Genomic DNA, 17,165 nt, shown 5'->3' on the forward strand with positions numbered 1-17,165 from the left:
GTCTTAAAGCACTAAGGGCAAGTGGGAGAGAGGGGTAGGATTTTGCAACAGGGATCTCTCTATAGTCCTGTGGACATCATACAAGTCAGTAGAAGTAGCAGAAAGATTGTATACAAGTGATTGGCATTACAGGATGGATGACACAGTAAACAGTTACCCAAAAACATCCATGATAACCCTGTGCTTCTCCTGATGTGTGCTCTGCCTGGTGGCTGTTGGCCCCCTTGCTGATGACTTCCTGTTTATTTTCTCAAAGATCACGAGTATGTTTATGAAACTCACCTGAGTTGTGCTCCATGTGGCTTTGGAGCTGGCAACACATAAGGATTCTTCATCAAAATCCTGGTTTGGCACGATGGTTTGGTATGTTGGCTCTTCCTTTGGGATACGTGCTGGAAGAGTTGTTCTGCGTAGCCCCACGTATGGATGGAAGAGTGTGCCATGTGCCTCTGTTTCTGTTCTGCCAAGAGTCTTTACTCTCTGTAGGTAAAGCTGTACCTGCTTCCTTTCACTTGTCCAAAAAAACCCAAACCCAAACCAAATAAGCCCTAATAACCACCAAAACAAAACAAACTCCCAAAACAAACCCCCAAACAAAACAAGTTCCCCCATTAGTTATTTGGAGAAACATTTAAAAACTTTCAAGATGTTTAGAATAATTTCTGAATCAGTTGCTGCTCTTATCTTTGTTCATCTCACCCTCCTGTAGCCTGAATTTTTTCATGTAAAACTTGTACTTTATTGACAACAGGATTACAGGTTTTGCTTGTAAGCTTCCTAGAGCATGGGTGATGTCTCTCCTTTTCTATCAATCGCCTGCTGCGCACATAGGGGTAGCACAAGCATTTTGAAAACTGTTAAATGACAGATTTATGTGACAACTTGCTGCAGGGCAGTATTTTTGTGTAAAATGCTTGGTCTGGTTACTGATATAAAGTGCTTTTTCTCAGTGAGCAAGCCAGTATCGTATTGGTTAAACGTGGTAGGTGTGTTAAAAGGTATCAGTAAACCACATTAAGGTTTAAGTCTTCTGAGCATGACATAAATTATTGAAGCTGAAAGACAGCTCCAAGAGCTTTCTGAAATCTTAAGCTGAGCAGCAGTAAACTTTTAAACTTGAAACTTGTTTGGGACTTTCTGATTGTGAAAGGTACTTTCTTGTTATAAGCCTAGTGGAAAACACTTGAGTAATAGCTGTATCTTGTTATATAAAAGGCAGAGGAAAAATAGATATTTTAGGCAAAACCAAGTTGGGATCCTGCTACATCACATCTTATGATGGGGTTGTAATTTTCCAAGAAGTTACCGTTGTCTGCATTGTTGAAATGAGTTCTCCCTGGTTTTTGTTCTCCCTGTTCCCTGGTCAGTTGGAGTGCTCACCACAGTGGCATAGTTTTGGGGAGATAGGAAAGGCGGTCATTTTGGCAAAAGTACCTCTTCTAAAGATAGTGGCTCTCTACCAACCTGAATACAGGATTGCCCATCAATAACTGAGCTGTCACTCTAGTAGCACCTGTTAGTGATGTAGATGTTTGGGGTAAAAAACTGTCTCCAAGTCAAAATTTCCAGTGTCTCCAACAGCACTGGCAGCAAACAGCCGCCAACAGTTCACTACACTGGCAGCAAACATCTAGACTTTGCCTAAGTGTGCAAAAATCCTATTTAAAACTGGGAGCATAGCTAGTACTGTGTAACAGTTGAATACAGGGAGCTTGGCTTGAGGGTCTGCCCCAACCCTTCCTTGAAGGCACTAGGGAAATATTCTTGCTTGAGGTAGGATGAGGAATGTATTAGTTCCAGGACTATTTAAAATATTCCTGGCAATAGACCTGCATTTGATTTAGCACTTGCTTTATCCCAACTGTCTTACACTGGTTAGGGACTAAAGAATTTTCACTGTGATACTATGGCCACATACACTTGTTTGATTTTCCCAGCAGGTGAACTTTTACAGATGAGGAAGATGGTGATAACGCTTTTCTCTTGTGATGACGCAATAATGACTGTTTCCTTTAGCAAAGCAAATAGCTCACTGGTTTGTGCAGACCAAAACACCTGACGTGTTCCGCAGTACCAGTTTCAAGAGAGTGTTTTTTCATACTGAAGTCTAACACCATCAGGAAAGTGGTTTTGCACACTCCTTGAAAGTCATGCTTGGTCCTCTCCATAGCCTCCAAGAGCTGCCACAAAAAAGCTGTCCCACTTTGAGATTGGTAGTGATTCTTTCTGGTGAAGGTCTAGTTTTTTCACAAGCCAGTAAATCCTCAGTCCTCAGCTCTGCATCAGAACATCCATTAGTGGGGAGATCTTCCCTGCTGAAAATGTCTCTCACTGCAGCTCTTTCCCTCTTGAACATAACAACAGCCTTGAGCAGCAATAAATCTGTGCTGGGAAAACTCAGCATGCTTGTCAGCACAAGGAAGCACAGCAGAGAAAGCAAATGTCTATGAAACCTTGGGTGCTCAAATGTTTATCTGCGCTGGTGAGTGAAAGGGCTTGAGGCCGTCTGAAAAATTAAATATGCTCCTTTATTTCTCATGGTGTTCTCTCTGTCAGCTGGTGACCACCTAGGTAAAGGCTCTTAACAAGTGGGTAAGGGCCTTCCTAGCTGACTACGATTTGAATGAGGTCTTTTCCTCATGGTTTTTTATGGTAGATGGGTTTAGTAATTTCATTAGAAATGGAAATTCTCTTATCTAATTGACTTTTCTTTTTATAACCTCCGTTTTGTTTCTATTTGTGTGGTAAAGAAAACATTTTAGTGAGAAATAGAGTTTAAAATGATACTATGCAATGTTGTATGCTTTGCTCTGTTGCCTACCCGGATTATAAATAATGGAGCAACTTTCTCTTTCCTTTCCAACAGTACTGCTTCATAGTGGTCTTGTAATGAGGTGTGTGACATTCTGCAAGCTTAAATGGAGCAAAGAAAATCCTTCCTCTCCAGGGGTGTGGAGTCAAAGGCTGTGGCTGTTCAGTTTATAGCTGTTCTGGGCAGCAACAAACTAACATATTTCTTTAGTTGTGATCTTAGGAACACTCCCTTATTTCCATATCCACTAGTCTGCTCAGCCAGATCTTTGTGGTTCAGAGGAAGTATTGTGCCAGAAGTAGGACAGATGAGCTGGTGTGCTTCCTCTTTATCCTGTGACTACCTGGGCACTGCTTTACACAACAGCAGAGCAACCTGGGTCCCAAAGAGTTTCCAGGACCGTAATGCAAAGGCATAACCATCTACTGGAATGATCTGGGAAAGGATGGTGAGGCTTGCTTACCAGCAGTCAGTCTTTGGATTAAACAGGATACCACTACAAAGGGTTTGGCCACCCTGCTTCCTCCCACAAAGTACGCAAGTAAGGGAGGGATTTCTGACTGGGAAAGGTCAACCCTGCTCTGGTGTGTCACCTTTTGACAGTGGCAGAGGTGCTCTCCTTCCACAGTGGGGTATCCCCACCCTCCCTGGCCCTGGAGGCAGAGGGTACTGCACCTGCAAGAGCTGATTGCAGCATCTGAATGGTCCCAGAGGTTAACCCTTCCTTGAGTCTTCAACCCTTCCTGCTGATCAAACTTGGATTTTGGGCATATTTCTTTGCAGCGAGGTAAGGAACAAGTAGACGAAAACCTCTGTTTTCTGTTGGGAAGTGCCTGTCATTCTTTGCCATGGACAGGCTCTGTGTCTCTGAAGTAGCCTTTCAATTGAGGCACCAGTAGGTTAGAGGGAGTTGTTTAGTTTTTCATGTTTTCTTGTAGTCTCCCAGACCAGGTTCCCTCAGACGTGGAAGTGTTTGAATGAGGCTTTGCAATATCAGGTGCTAAGCAAAATGTTGATTTTTTAAAATTCTTTTTTTTTTCCATGTATCCCTGAAGGTCAGAAATTTGCCAGATGTATGGGAATGAGGCTACCCTAACTTGGTAGAGCAACCCTGGTGGCAAACTTTTCACTTGACCCAGAATTCATATGCCATGTTCTTACTGCCTTATGTTATGGATTCCTGCCATAGTGGACTTGACTAATCTTTTCCTGTGACTCAGAACTAAGATATGTTGGGAACCTCTTTTTTTAGTTTTTCCCTTTTGAAAACTGAAGTGAAAGTTTATCAAACGGTACAGTTAAATGAGAGCTTGGCCAGCCAAATGAGGAAGTAAAACCTTCCTATAGAAGGAGTTCTGTCCTGCTCACTGCACTTGTTTGCTCTCAGTTGACATCAGCCTTGCCATAAAGCCTCTGAATATGAGCTGGTGACTTCCTTGTGAGGCCAGTACTGCTCTGAATCCAGCTACTGGCCAGCGGGTGGTGGGACGATACTGCTGGGCACAGAAAGAACAGCTGTCAGGTAAGGTGCAGAGCCAGTGGGTTTACCTGTGAGTACACCTCGCTCTCTGGACAGTTTGGCTTTATTATTTTTGGCAAAAGGAGCAGTGAGGTTGAGGAAGAAAAAGGCAAATTTTTCTTAGTCATCCATACGACAAATGACTGATCTTGTTATTAAGAGTTTATGTGCATCTCTAATTTGTGAAAGTAAAAATTCTTGTTTTTCTGAAAGCAGAGCAGCTCATCTCCTTTCAGAGAAATACTGCAGGGCTTGAATGGGCTGTCAGTCTTAGGTGGTTTGCAGCGTTATTCTCAGGTGTGAAGGAGGAAGAAGAGGTGGTCCAGACCTAAGGTGAGAGCGGGAACACTACCATAGCAGGGAGCTCTTGCTGCGCTCCTTGTGTTATTCAGCACACACATCTACTTTAGAGAAGACCTAAACCTGCTCTGCCTAGACCAATGCCAGGTCTATCCGGGGCTATGTCCCCTCTGCCTCTGCTCAGGCAGGATGTGGCTTTGGTAGGGGCTTTGAGGAGTCCTAGCTCCCTGTGAGTCAAGCTGGTCCTTATTGTGGTTCTGTGGCCCGAGGCTGCTGGAGGTGCTGCTTAAACACACACTTGCAGGGCACCAGGTCTCCTGCTCTGACTGGTCACAAGTAGAGCAAACACCTGGTGGAAGGATAAGAAAAAATTATTCTTTACAGTCATTCAAGATGTAGCAGTTATCACCATTTTTTAGGAAAGTTTTTCAAATTATTATTTTCTAATCTTAAAAAATCTGTCAAAATAAAAGAAAGACTGAAGACCATAAGAGGTCTTTTGATTTGTTTGATAAAAAGTACTTTTAAAAAATAGTTAAGATTTTACAAGTTAACATTTTAGAATGTTAAGATTAAAGTAGAATTTTGGATACCTGACTGAAGCCATTTCCTCTGTGTGTGTCTGTTTGTGTGTGTGTGTGTGTGCACCTGGGGTCACAACAAGGGGTAAACAGACAGAGAGGAGTGCTTTTTAAGCCAGAACACAGGATGGGCACACCATTACCTGTGGATAAATTCAGCCAGGAAATGAGAAGGTTTTGGCTTTCAGTGGAGTGAAAACAAAAATAGCTTTCCAATGGGATCTGCTGAGATGAAGGGAGGAAAGTGGCAGGTGGAAATCTAAGTAGTTTGAAAACTAAGGTCACAAAGTTTATAAATGGGATTTTATAGCCTGTTTGTCTGTGATAGCAAAAGCTAGAGTCTGTGATGCAAAATTTCTCTTTTTGTGCTGGTTATAAGCAACCAACTGAGCTGTTGGACTTGGGCACACTACTGACTGTTTACTAACGTGTAGGCTAGTGATATTTTTGTCCTGTAATTCCCTCTCTAGAAGGGTGACCTGAGTGTTGTCTGTGTCAAGTAGTACACATTAAGTGTTTTGAGCCATTGACCACATACCTGGAAGCAGATTTTGCTTCAGTGCTAGCCCATATGTGATGGCTTCAGCTATATTTACGTACATCAATGTATTTCAGCTCAGCAAATAGCTATTTCAAAGCTGAGAAACCATTTCAATAATGAAAAAGCAGTCAATTACATTTTCATCTTTAGTCAATGAATTAAAAACAGGGATTAGATGTAAAAATTGTTATATTTATGGAGTGCACTGTGAGGAAAAACAGTCACTGACTAAAAAAAGCAATGCTTTAGTTTAGATGGAAAAATACACATGGCAACTGCTTTACACTTATGATTATGACATAGTTAAGGTATTTTTTATTTTACTGATGCAGTTTCTCATTTTTCACATTGCCAGATTTCTTCCACAGAATACCTGAAGGTTATAAAGCTATGTAGGAAAGTAAAGGTCAAAACTGTATGAGGCAGGGTTATAACTAATTATCATGCTTTCCTGCTGAACTAATCAGTTTTAAATTAACTGAACACAATGTGGACTTCTTCCCCACAGACCCGTGGGGCTCTTCAGTAGGAGCTTCACTCTGACTCCTCTCTCAGGTCCCTGTTTCCAGTACCTCCATGCCTTCCTTCACATGGTTTTGGGTTCTGAGCTCCTGGGGTGGCCTGCTGCTGGGCAGGGAGTGGCTGACAGGCTGAGAAGGGGAGCTAGTGGGTGCAATGTTGTTATGGCTCTGGGCTTGTCCTTGAGGTAATTATTTGGTCAGTTAATTCTGCATCATTTGCTGACCGCAACCAGCAAAGGGAACAGGGTCACCCTTACATCCTAAACGTGGGTAGAAGAACCAGCCACAGCTTTTATCCAGGTAGCACCAATAATTACAGTGATGCAGCAAGAGAAGCTCCAGTGCAAGTATGCCAACAGTGACTGAAGATGTTTGGCCTGATGGATGAGCGGTCACTGTGTATGTCCTTCTGTGTCACCCTTGTTGGGCTAAAGCAGTTCAGGCTATTCCTGCATATGCTGCCCATCACCTTCTGTCACTGGGTAGACCAGAAACTTACACAGATAGTGCGGTTCTGGAGAAGCATGAAGTAGCTTTTTGCTACTTTTGCACACTCATTTCTGAATTACCAGTTTCTCTCGATAATAAATATAAGTGAAATTGAAACTGCTTTCCAGATTGCCTATTGGCTGCTTCCAAGCACTGCCCTGAGAGTTTTCAAAAAACAAGCTGCTTCCCTGAATGTAAAAGCCCTCACTGAAATAGCAAGTAACAGGAAAAGAGTAAGTCAGGCATTATCAGTGACAGAATTTCATAATGTATGCTTGTGTGCATAGAGACAAACACATGCTAGGAAAGACAAAACTATAAAAAATGTTCAGAGTTCCCAGACACCTTGCAAACAGTGTGTTTCCTTAAATCACTGGATAAAATGTGCTATACTTCTTAAGTTGCTGTGGCATCTGAGCCCATCCAATAACATCTGACAGATATTTATCTCTGGCTGACAAACCACACTGAGCAAGTTGAAAATCCCCCGGTTACACCGTCCTTGATATCATTTCCTGTGAGGTAAGTCTGAAGAACCAATTCACGCATACAGGCTGTCTGTGTAGAGGCAGGCTGGCATAGCTCATGAATTAAGATGACACCTGTCTGACATAATGTTTGGAGAGTGACAAACATTGTATGGGACACTCTGGTGCTTTTATAAGTGAGAGTGGACCAGAAAAATGCTTTAATACTGAGAGAAGACTGGACGGTCTTCTCAGAGAGAAGATAGATGATGTGATGGTCTCTTTGCTGTGCACTAGGCAGACAACTGAGATTACTGCACATTCTTCCTTAACACCTGTATTTGGTTGTTTCTAATCTTTCCCTCCCTAAAGCTGATGCCTGTTGGACAAGCCTAGGAAGACAGGAGCACTGGGTTTAAAGGAATGCAAATGCCTGCTAAGATGGCACTGGCTGGTTCAATTTCTAGCAAACCGGTACCACCACGCTCCAAAAAAGTGTCTGCAGCAGGAGTAGAAGTGAATCAGAGCAAGCTGGATCTTTTCTGCAAGCTGGGCTATGGTAAGCAGGACATCTGCAAAGTGCTGGAGAACCTGGGCCCAGAGGCCCTGGAGGATGATGTGTTGAAAGAACTGATTCGGATGGGAAGTAAACCTCAAGCTCCGGAGAACCAGGCTCAGCCTTCCCCACTAAAACTTGTTGCCCGTGGATCATGTAGCACTACACCAGGGTTGAAGTGGCTTGGAGAAGACGAAAGTGATTCTTCCGATTCCTTGAGACCCATTGTGATTGATGGCAGCAATGTTGCAATGAGGTAAGCTCCATTTCCTCAGAGGGATCTCTCTTCCTCTGAAGCTTTTGAATTTTAAAGCTGATGGATTGAAGTATGTTTTTTCTTCAGGTGAGAGATGCACTGATGTATTTGATGTATAATGTATGAACGATCACTTATTCCTTTTCTTTGGCTGATGCACAGGTTCTTGATATCTTGATGCCCATAAATAAGCATGTTGCATGCAATCACTGGCTTGCTCTACTTTTTGACCTTTTATAAGGCAACAGCTGGCTAGCCACTACTGTTTGTGGCAGTATCTCTCCCTTTTAGCTCACCATTGAATTTCCTTGCCTTTTCAAATGGGTGCCTAGGATTTCCGAATCCATACGCTGAGAAGTTTCCAGGAAAAACTGATGAACATATAGACAGACTCACTCAACTAACCTAAGAAGGAGAGGGGAAATAAAGACAAGTGACTGTGGTTCCTAACAATATCACAGTTGTAATGTTTTGACTTGCAAGTAAAACCCAAAAATGTTCCTGGGTTGTATATTTTTTGTTGGTTTTAGATTTGGCTTCAGTTTTATGGAAATGCCAGGGAATTGATAGTTGACCTGTAATGAATAGACTCACTTCCTCCTTAATAATTCTGTTTCTGGGAAATGTCACATCAACCTATCCTGTCCAATTACATTTCCTAGGCAGTGCCCTGTCACTATGGAAGAGGTCTTACTGGTGGGGAACCTGGCATGTCCATGTGGATGGGATGTCCAAAGACAGCAGTGGGTTGGCTTCTGTTTACCCAAGCAGTATGGACAGCAAGAGACTCCAGGATGCACTGGCTATTCATCTGCTTCCTCTGTTAACTTCCCTGTCCGCTCAGCAGGGTCAAGCCTGTCCCTGCAGGCTGGGACAGGGCAAAGGAGGACTTCCTCCTTTGGTTTGCTGTCCTGTGAGGTGAGATGAGACCACATTCCCTCTGGTTAGAGGGCAAAGTGGACAAGCAAATCCAAAGCAACTGGAGACTAAGCAAATTATGCCATCTTCTGGGTGAAGGCAGAAATTCTTGCTGAAAACAAGGGTTTCTTGCTCAGGGTGACTCACGAGGAGTGGGAAATACACACCAGAGCAAAACTGCTTGACCTTGTCTGGGCCATGAGCTCAGGTAGCCAGGTGTTTGGACCTCCTGCCCCACTTTGCATTTTCACCCTAGCCCCTTCTTGAGATGTCCTTCTTGCTTCTCTGCAGAAGAACTGATCACCCACTCAGGCAGTGTGGCTGAGCTGCTCACCCACCTTTCCATTGTGCCAGGGACAATATTACCCCTGAGGGGTCATGTGCTCTGTTCTCCAGTCTCCTGGCACAACCTTATCCTCAATGATTTACCAGGGCTTTTTTTAGAACAGGCAGAGGTGGACAAGGCAGAGGACAGCATTGTTTCCAAGATGACAGAAGATGCACTCTGGCCACTGAGCAGGAGGCTCAGAGTAGGTTGGTAGCTGATGAAATAGGGCATTTGTTGAGCTTGGAGTACTGTGGGAAAGCTCTGAGATCATCCTTTTGTGCCAGCCTGTGCATGGGAGCTTGCTAGAGAGAGATTATTTAAACCAAGCATTACAGGTGCAGTGGATGGTTTGAGCTAGCATGCTGTATTGGCTTTCCTAGACCACATGCCCACCAAAATGGGTTTTGAGAAACCACACATGCCTGTGGCATGTAAATTCAAATTTTTTTTCTAGAATAAATTCCAAAGCATGAGTCCAAGAGATGTTTGCCTGATAGGTTATTGAAGTCTGATGTTCTGATTTGGAGTCATAATATTTCACCTAAAAGGAATTAGAGGAATGTGAAGCAGTTTTGAGTTTCAGAAAAGCAAAGGTTTTACAGCTCTTCTCAAACACCCCAACCTCTGTCTTGATAAAATTAAAGACTACTTGGATGATGGGAGAGACTATTGAGCTTGTCAGTTCAGCTGGTACTGAACTGGCATAGCCTAAGAGGAGCTGCTTTCCTATCCTGGATGCCTTTCAAAGTGGTGCTGAATGGCATTTACTTTGGCTAATGGGATAGGCCTAGTGTGTATTTTCAGTATCTTTGTTTTAATTTTTTCTGGTTTGCTGCTGTCAGACAGAGAAGGACTCTGCAGAAGTTAGGGGAGAAGGATGTTAGGTCTCATTGCTGGGGAAAACTGCATCACCGTCAACACCAACAACCATAAAAGTGCAGCAGAAGCAGCAGTTTAGGGATGAAACAATCAAAGTTAAAGCTTCAAGAGGCAGTTGCCTGTGTGGGGAAAACTGTCTCAAGCATTTGTATGTATATCTTAGGGTTGGTATTTCTGGAGCATTTCAGAGTTGGCATTGAGGGCCTACTGCAGACTGCAAGGTTTTGAAAAGGATTTATATGCCCCAGGGTAATAAAGCGAGTGAGTTGGCAGTCTTCAACCATCAATCAGCTTACCCATAGAAACTGAATGGAAAATAACCTTGCCTTCAGCCAGTCTCACTCATCAAATGTCTCAGTACACTTTGTGTTTCCATCAGATGTAATGAGAAACTTAGCTGCCTGCCAGCCTATCCATTGGAAGTGAGCAGGACAATTAGGACAGCTAGTGGGAAAAATAAATGGAGTTGTGTTAATATGAAAAGGGAACTGTCATAACCCTATTCACTGCACACCAAAGAGGCTATCTACTCTAGTGCTTGCACTTCCACCTAGTTTAAAAGCTGTGATAGGTACAAAGGCCCTTTCCTAGGCCACTGCAGCCCTGCACTAGGCTCTCCCCTTTCTGACAAAGCTTTGGCAGAGTCTGTGCCACGAACGAGTGGAGATGGGGCCATTTGCAATTTTCAAAAGGAGTTGTTTTGCTTAAACTTCCTCTCAAAGGAGTTGGAATTGCACTGTTTAAAAAAGACTTACTGCATGCTAATGATGGCATGCTACTGATGCTAAATTGCTGCTTCATTTTCTGAGAAATGGGCCATGCTGGTCTGTGACTCAAGTGCAATGTAACCTGTTGCTGGCAGGTCAGTTATGGTCCACAGACTGGACATAACTGACTGACAGGAGCTGATCTGTGACCACACAGGGAGAATGTAGAGCTCTGAGTCCCCTGCTCTGCTGCACAGCAGATGCTGGCATCGTGTGGACAGTGCAGCACACCACACATGGACGTACTGGTTTAGGTACACGGTCCCCAGGTTTGGCTGTAGCAATGTAGCAGGAAATGGATTAAGTGATAATGCTGAGAAACAGTTCCAGGTGCCTCATTTGCTTGTTCTGCTTGGCGTTTTGGCCGACTCACTTGTGCTTGAGTACCCCTTCTGCACTGGGGTATATCTAGACCAGCTTTCCTGAAGCTCGCAGGATTATATATATAAGCAGTCAATGTTAAAGAAGGCTGTTGCTGAACATTCTTTGAGTCGTGGCATCAAAGATGTACCTAGAGTGTCTTTTAAAGGCAGTTATCTGAAAAAGCCACCCAAACTTCCAATTCACCTGTCCAGGTGATGTTATGTGTATCCTGGGTAGACCCTATCATTTAAAACAAACTGCTGTTTGTTTAAAACAAAACAGCTGTTCTCGATGTGTCGAACACTTCAGACCATTTATTATTGCTGGGGTTTTTGTAAGGCTTCCTATTGCCTTGGTATCTATTAATAGGTACCTATTAATTGTGCTATTTTTCATTTGTGGTCACCATTTCAGGATGGAAACTTTTATTGGGTGTAAAATGGAGCTTTGGTTATGAGGCTGAAGTAGGCAGTACCTAGAGATGAATCCCCAGGGGATGGTGATGGGAGAGTCATTTAAGACTGCAGCATCGTCCTTGACTGCTCTGTCACTGTAGGTAGGTGTAGTAATTGAGAGAGTAATTTACAAGTCCATTTTCCAGAGGTGAAAGCCTGAGTGAGACTGTGGTGATATTATCCAGAAAGGTCAAAGTACAAGGATGAGGTTTCTGTACATACTGTGAGGGCGTTTATTCATTTAGGACTTTGTGTAGAGTTCATTTTAGTTTCCTCGTGCAGAGGTAGTTAACAAATTACCTTCCTTTACACATGCACTGCATTGTAGTTGAATTTTAGATAAGTGAATGCCAAGCAGTATGAACTTTCAGGAAGGGGGAGAAACTTAGAAAACAACCTCAAGAAAAACAATTAGAGGTGATATCCTTTCTGTCTTATGCTGAATATTGATAATTCTTCAGATAATTCTTCTTGCTGGCATCCTTGACAACACTTGTTCTAGGGCTTTCCTACCTCTCTGTGCAATGAAGACAAAATCCACCAACTAGGGCAAGATAAAAGTGTTTATGAGGTGCCTGTGGTCATCTCCACTGATGTCTTGTCCCATTTTTGGTGTCCTGGGTTAGGTTCTCTATATTTTCTGTCCTACCTCTTGCAGTTTTTCTTCCCCCATAGTTTGTCTTTTGTTTCCGAAGGAGATCAGCAGTTGAATGCCCTGTGATCACACTTGCAGCCGCTTCAGCCATTAATGGTACTATTGCCACACTTTGTTTCTCACTGGAGAGCCTAATGGATTTCTGCTGGTGCTGGAAGAAACTCTCACTCCTCAAAAACCCTTATCAGACAAGGCATGTAAAGACTGGACCTAATAACTTGCTGGTACTTTAGGACCCAAGTGCACCCAGATGCAGATATAGATGGAAGGAACAGGCTTGGGTCATAAAAATGGACAATAGGATATCTCTGTTTTTAAGCATCCAAACTGCTTCAGATAAATTTTTTTGGTTCTGCTTCTGAAGAGGTGTTTGGATCTGTTTAACCAGGACACCCTGCCAGGTTGTTTTCTTGGAAACTGGTGAATGACACAAAAGTTGTTTATTTTTCCTTTTCTAGCCTTTACTGGCTTGGTTAAAGAGAACTCTAAGCTTCATAAAAGCTTTGTCTCATCATCCTCCTTTTTTTTATAGCCATGGAAACAAAGAGGTATTCTCCTGCTGGGGGATCCAGCTGGCGGTGGATTGGTTTCGAGAGAGGGGGCACACATACATCAAGGTCTTTGTACCACTCTGGAGAAAGGAGCCCCCTCGACAAGACAGTCCCATTGCAGGTAGGTGACCATCCTGGGTATAGTTTGCAGTTTAGAGACAGAGGGGGTGTGAAGAACCCAGTACAGTTTTGCCCTGCAAAGACAAGCATGGCGCAAGGTGCGTATCAGGCTTCCCACCATTCAAATTAGCCATTAATTCATTGCCCCATTCACTGCTCCTGGCTAGTAGCTAGTTACTTACAAGGATTTGTTACACTGCTTTGAACCTTCTGCTTTACAAGCACAAGTTGTTGCCAGCGGAGTTAAAGAAGCAGTTTTCCAGCTCACAGTGAGTCTACAGAGCTTTTAAGTCCAGCCAGGAGTCAGCGACATTCATTACTGCATGACTATTATCTGTTAGCCTGTTACCCGATACAGAAGGTACATGGAACCCTCACGGAAGAGGGTTCCTCTTCAGGATGAAGGAAGTGTATCAGCAAAAGTCTATGGAGGGGAGTGAGACTCAGTTTGTATGGGAATAAATCTGCAGGATTTGTGCCAGCAGTTTGGTGTCTGCAGATGAAGCATCTGGGGATCTGCCTTTTTGCAGACCAGGAATGTTAAGAAGTCAGTGTTCTAAATAGCAGCAAAAGAAGTTTATTTCTTTGTTTTATCACACACATTTTATCTCCAAACAAAGCTCACACCAGGGCTGGTTACGAGCCTTCTAGATCTAGCAGGGTAAAAAGGGCACTACAAGGGTTCAGTATGCCTCTGGTGTAGAATTCAAGGCATCCTTTTAGGTAAGACTTAAAAATAAAAAAAAGGTGTCTCAAATTTTACAAGTTGCCAAATACCAGATATCAGTGCATCTGAAAATCACAGCGCTGTAAGTTGCCTAAATTGCTGAAACATCTAGCAGATGATTGAGACCTGGTCATTTTTAATTAGTTAGTTTCTTTCTTTTCTTTCCTCCCCCCCCTCATCCTATCCATTTCTGCTAACCACCCAATCAGATCAGCACATTCTTGAAGAGCTTGAAAAGCAATCGATCCTTGTCTACACACCGTCTCGGAAGGTGAAAGGCAAGAGAGTAGTTTGCTACGATGATCGTTATATAGTGAAAGTTGCTTATGAAAAAGATGGAGTCATTGTTTCCAATGACCACTACCGGGATCTCCAAAATGAAAACCCTGAATGGAAATGGTTTATTGAGCAGCGACTACTCATGTACTCTTTTGTCAGTAACAGGTAAGAGACAGTTTGTGTTATACAATCTAGAATTTAAACATTATGGGCCAAGTCAGCTCCAACATCAATGCATGACCCACCAGGAGCAGAATACATGAGCCTTTTTCTGAGAGGAATTTACTGCAACTTCTCTTATCTTGTTTCTTGAGTTCCTACTCCCTCAGGAGTAGTCTACTACTTGGTGTTAAACTCTCCTATGTCACTCTTCTGTGAACTTTTCTATTTGAATGACAGCATTGCTTCTTTCCAATTCAAGCTGGGATGTTAAACCACAGCTTGGTATCTTCTAATTTCTGTTTCTTAAAAGAAAGAGAATTAAATCCATGAGAGAAACCCGGCTGGCAGTATTTTTAATTCTCCTACAAGACAGAACAGTGCTTTTTCCTGTGCTTTTGTAATCATAACTTTCTAGAACAGAAGAGACAGGAAGCTGGTCTCTCTGACCCTTCACCATCCCCATTGGGGAAGGTTTTCAATAAGGCACTTGCACCATGTCTGCGAGGCTGAGCTGAGCTCAGGTGTTCTGGGGAAATGCACATCATTGAGACATCCAGTGTGCATGGACAAGTGCTTATATCCGTGACTTTTCTTACTTTTCCAGGTTTATGCCTCCTGATGATCCGTTAGGCCGGCATGGACCTACTCTTGATAACTTCCTCAGCAAAAAGCCAGTGCTTCCTGAAAAAAAATTGCAGCCTTGCCCCTATGGTGGGTTTCTTCTTATGCTATGAACTGCCCCTCCTCTTCCTCCTGCCCCTTACATCCCAGTGGTGCTTCCCTTCGTTTAAGGGCAAGTGACGTTGCCATGTGCTGTCCTGCTTTGTGTGGTAGGGACTTAGGTTGGGGCTGCTCTAAAGTGTGACGCTTTTTTCCTCTCCTGCTTAAGTAGCTTCAACCTCAGCCAAGGCAGCAGCTATTTCTGGCTCCTCCATCCCTGCCTGCACACAGCACCCAAACTGGGCACCATGGCTGTGTTGACCACCTTGCCTGCACACATTTCTCACTTTGTGAAGTGAACTTGTGCTGTAGCACTTGGGAAAATCCATCCAAACACTTTCCCCCTTTCCCCTCCCAACACCTCTCCAGCAATGTGCAGGTTTCTCAGAGGTAAACCCCTATGCCATTTCTTAAAGCAACCCTTTGTAGCAGCAGACGTCCCAACCCACTGAGTGCAGGAACCAAAACATAAATGAATATCAGACACTTCCAAAATAGCAGAAACTTCCTTTCACTGTTGCTTCACCCTGTTATTTATGTCAGCATTATTTAAATCTGAGGTCAACAGTACCAAATCCGAAAATAGCAGTTCCTCTTTTCCCTGTTTGTTCTCATCACACCCATGCAAATGCCTGGTGCTGGGGAGAAGTGATGAGTGTGTTAATTGATGTTGGTGCTAGTGACAACCTTCTGCCTGATATTTTTGACTCTTTCAGGTAAAAAATGCACCTATGGCAATAAATGCAAATTTTACCATCCAGAGAGACTACGTCAAGCTCAGCTTTCAGTTGCTGATGAGCTCAGGGCCAAAACAAAGGTCCTGTTAACCCTGGGGAAAGAGGAGGAGAGATGTAACTGCTCACTGTACAAGACCAGAGGAGAGCCTGCACCCTGTGAAGCCTGCACAGAAACTCTGCAAGAAGCCAGAGGCGGTGCAGGGCCTTCCTCCTACTCAGGGAGTTCCCAGAGGAGCTGTCCTGAGCAGATATCCAGTGCCTGGGCTGGTGGTCCCAGCTCTGACCTGGGGCTGGACCAGTGCTTGCCACAGCCAGAGCGAGACCAGCCGCTCCTGGAGCAGATGTCAGCCATGTCCATTGGTGATGGCACCTACAGCTATAACTGGTCCATACAAACCTCTCAGGACAGGGAGGTGATGGACAACCCTCATCACTGCGGTGACCTCAGGCACAAGCTGTTCTCACTTCGCCACCCTCATAGCTTGGACCACACCTCACTGGGGCGCCCTTTCCAGCAAACAGTGCTCCCCGCTGCGCGAGGCGGGATGTGCCCAGAGCACAGCTGGCCTCATGAGTGCTGCGGCATGCACAGAACGGGGCAGAGGAGCTGCTACGTCCCCGATGGTGCTCAGCACAAACAGACCCTGGGGACTCAGCAGCATGTTTTGCTGCAGTCCACAGTTCTTCCCCCTGACATGCTTCACTTGTACAGTGAGCACCAGCTGCAGCAGCAGCAGCACTGTTCCCCCAGCCAGCCCCCACGGCAGCCCTTCCTGTTAGACTCCAGCCACAGACCGAGCTTCTTCCAGAAAGCCCGTGCTTACCCCAGTACTTCTTACAGTGACTACTGGCGCGCCCCAGCTGAAAGGCCATCCTCTGCCCAGCAAGTAAACATATACAGGGAGCTGTGCTCCCTTTTTCCTTACAGCGAGATGAACCAGGTCATGACTTTGTACCCTGATATCAAGGATAAGGGGACTGGAGCTCCTCCCCTATGAAGACGGGCTGAGAAAGTTGGGGCTGTTCAGCCTGGAGAAGAGAAGATTGCTTAGAGACCTCATAGCACCTTCCAGTATCTGAAGGGGGTCTAGAAGGAAGCCAGAGAGACTCTTCATCAGGAACTGTAGTGATAGGACAAGGGGGAATGGCTTCAAACTGAAAGAGGGTATGTTTAGATGTGAGGAAGAAATTCTTTTCTGTGAGGGTGGTGAGGCATTGGAACAGGTTTCCCAGAGAAGTGGTGGATTCTCCAACCCTGGCCGTGCTCAAGGCCCATGTTGGATGGGGTTCTGAGCAACCTGCTCTAGTGGAAGGTATTCCTGTCCATGGCAAGGGGATTGGAATTACATGATCTTTAAGGTCACTTCCAACCCAAACCATTCTATGATTCTATCATATTGCTTGTTTGGCTTTACTGATTCAAAGACACAGAAACCTGTGAAATCTCCAGAGCAAACCTTTC

At 44.2% G+C, this 17,165-nt stretch overlaps 1 protein-coding gene across 1 annotated transcript; it reads left to right on the forward strand.

Annotated features, from left to right (window-relative positions):
* The first annotated feature begins 7,659 nt into the window (after positions 1-7,659).
* ZC3H12D (zinc finger CCCH-type containing 12D) lies at positions 7,660-16,701 on the forward strand. Its single transcript, XM_027733827.2, has 5 exons — positions 7,660-8,042; positions 12,940-13,079; positions 14,015-14,249; positions 14,851-14,957; positions 15,683-16,701. The coding sequence occupies exons 1-5, from the start codon at positions 7,660-7,662 to the stop codon at positions 16,699-16,701; spliced, it is 1,884 nt and encodes a 627-aa protein (XP_027589628.2).
* Positions 16,702-17,165: the final 464 nt, after the last annotated feature.

The sequence above is a fragment of the Pipra filicauda genome, unplaced genomic scaffold (assembly GCF_003945595.2).
Source record: "Pipra filicauda isolate LSUMZ 115617 unplaced genomic scaffold, ASM394559v2 scaffold42_size3861933_pilon, whole genome shotgun sequence".
Taxonomy (NCBI): domain Eukaryota; kingdom Metazoa; phylum Chordata; class Aves; order Passeriformes; family Pipridae; genus Pipra; species Pipra filicauda.

Coding starts and splice junctions, on each gene's coding strand:
- ZC3H12D (XM_027733827.2), top strand. CDS start 7,660: ATGCCTGCTAAGATGGCACTGGCTGGTTCAATTTCTAGCAAACCGGTA. Junction 8,043..12,939: donor GGCAGCAATGTTGCAATGAG/GTAAGCTCCATT, acceptor TTTTTTTTATAG/CCATGGAAACAAAGAGGTAT. Junction 14,250..14,850: donor TACTCTTTTGTCAGTAACAG/GTAAGAGACAGT, acceptor TTACTTTTCCAG/GTTTATGCCTCCTGATGATC.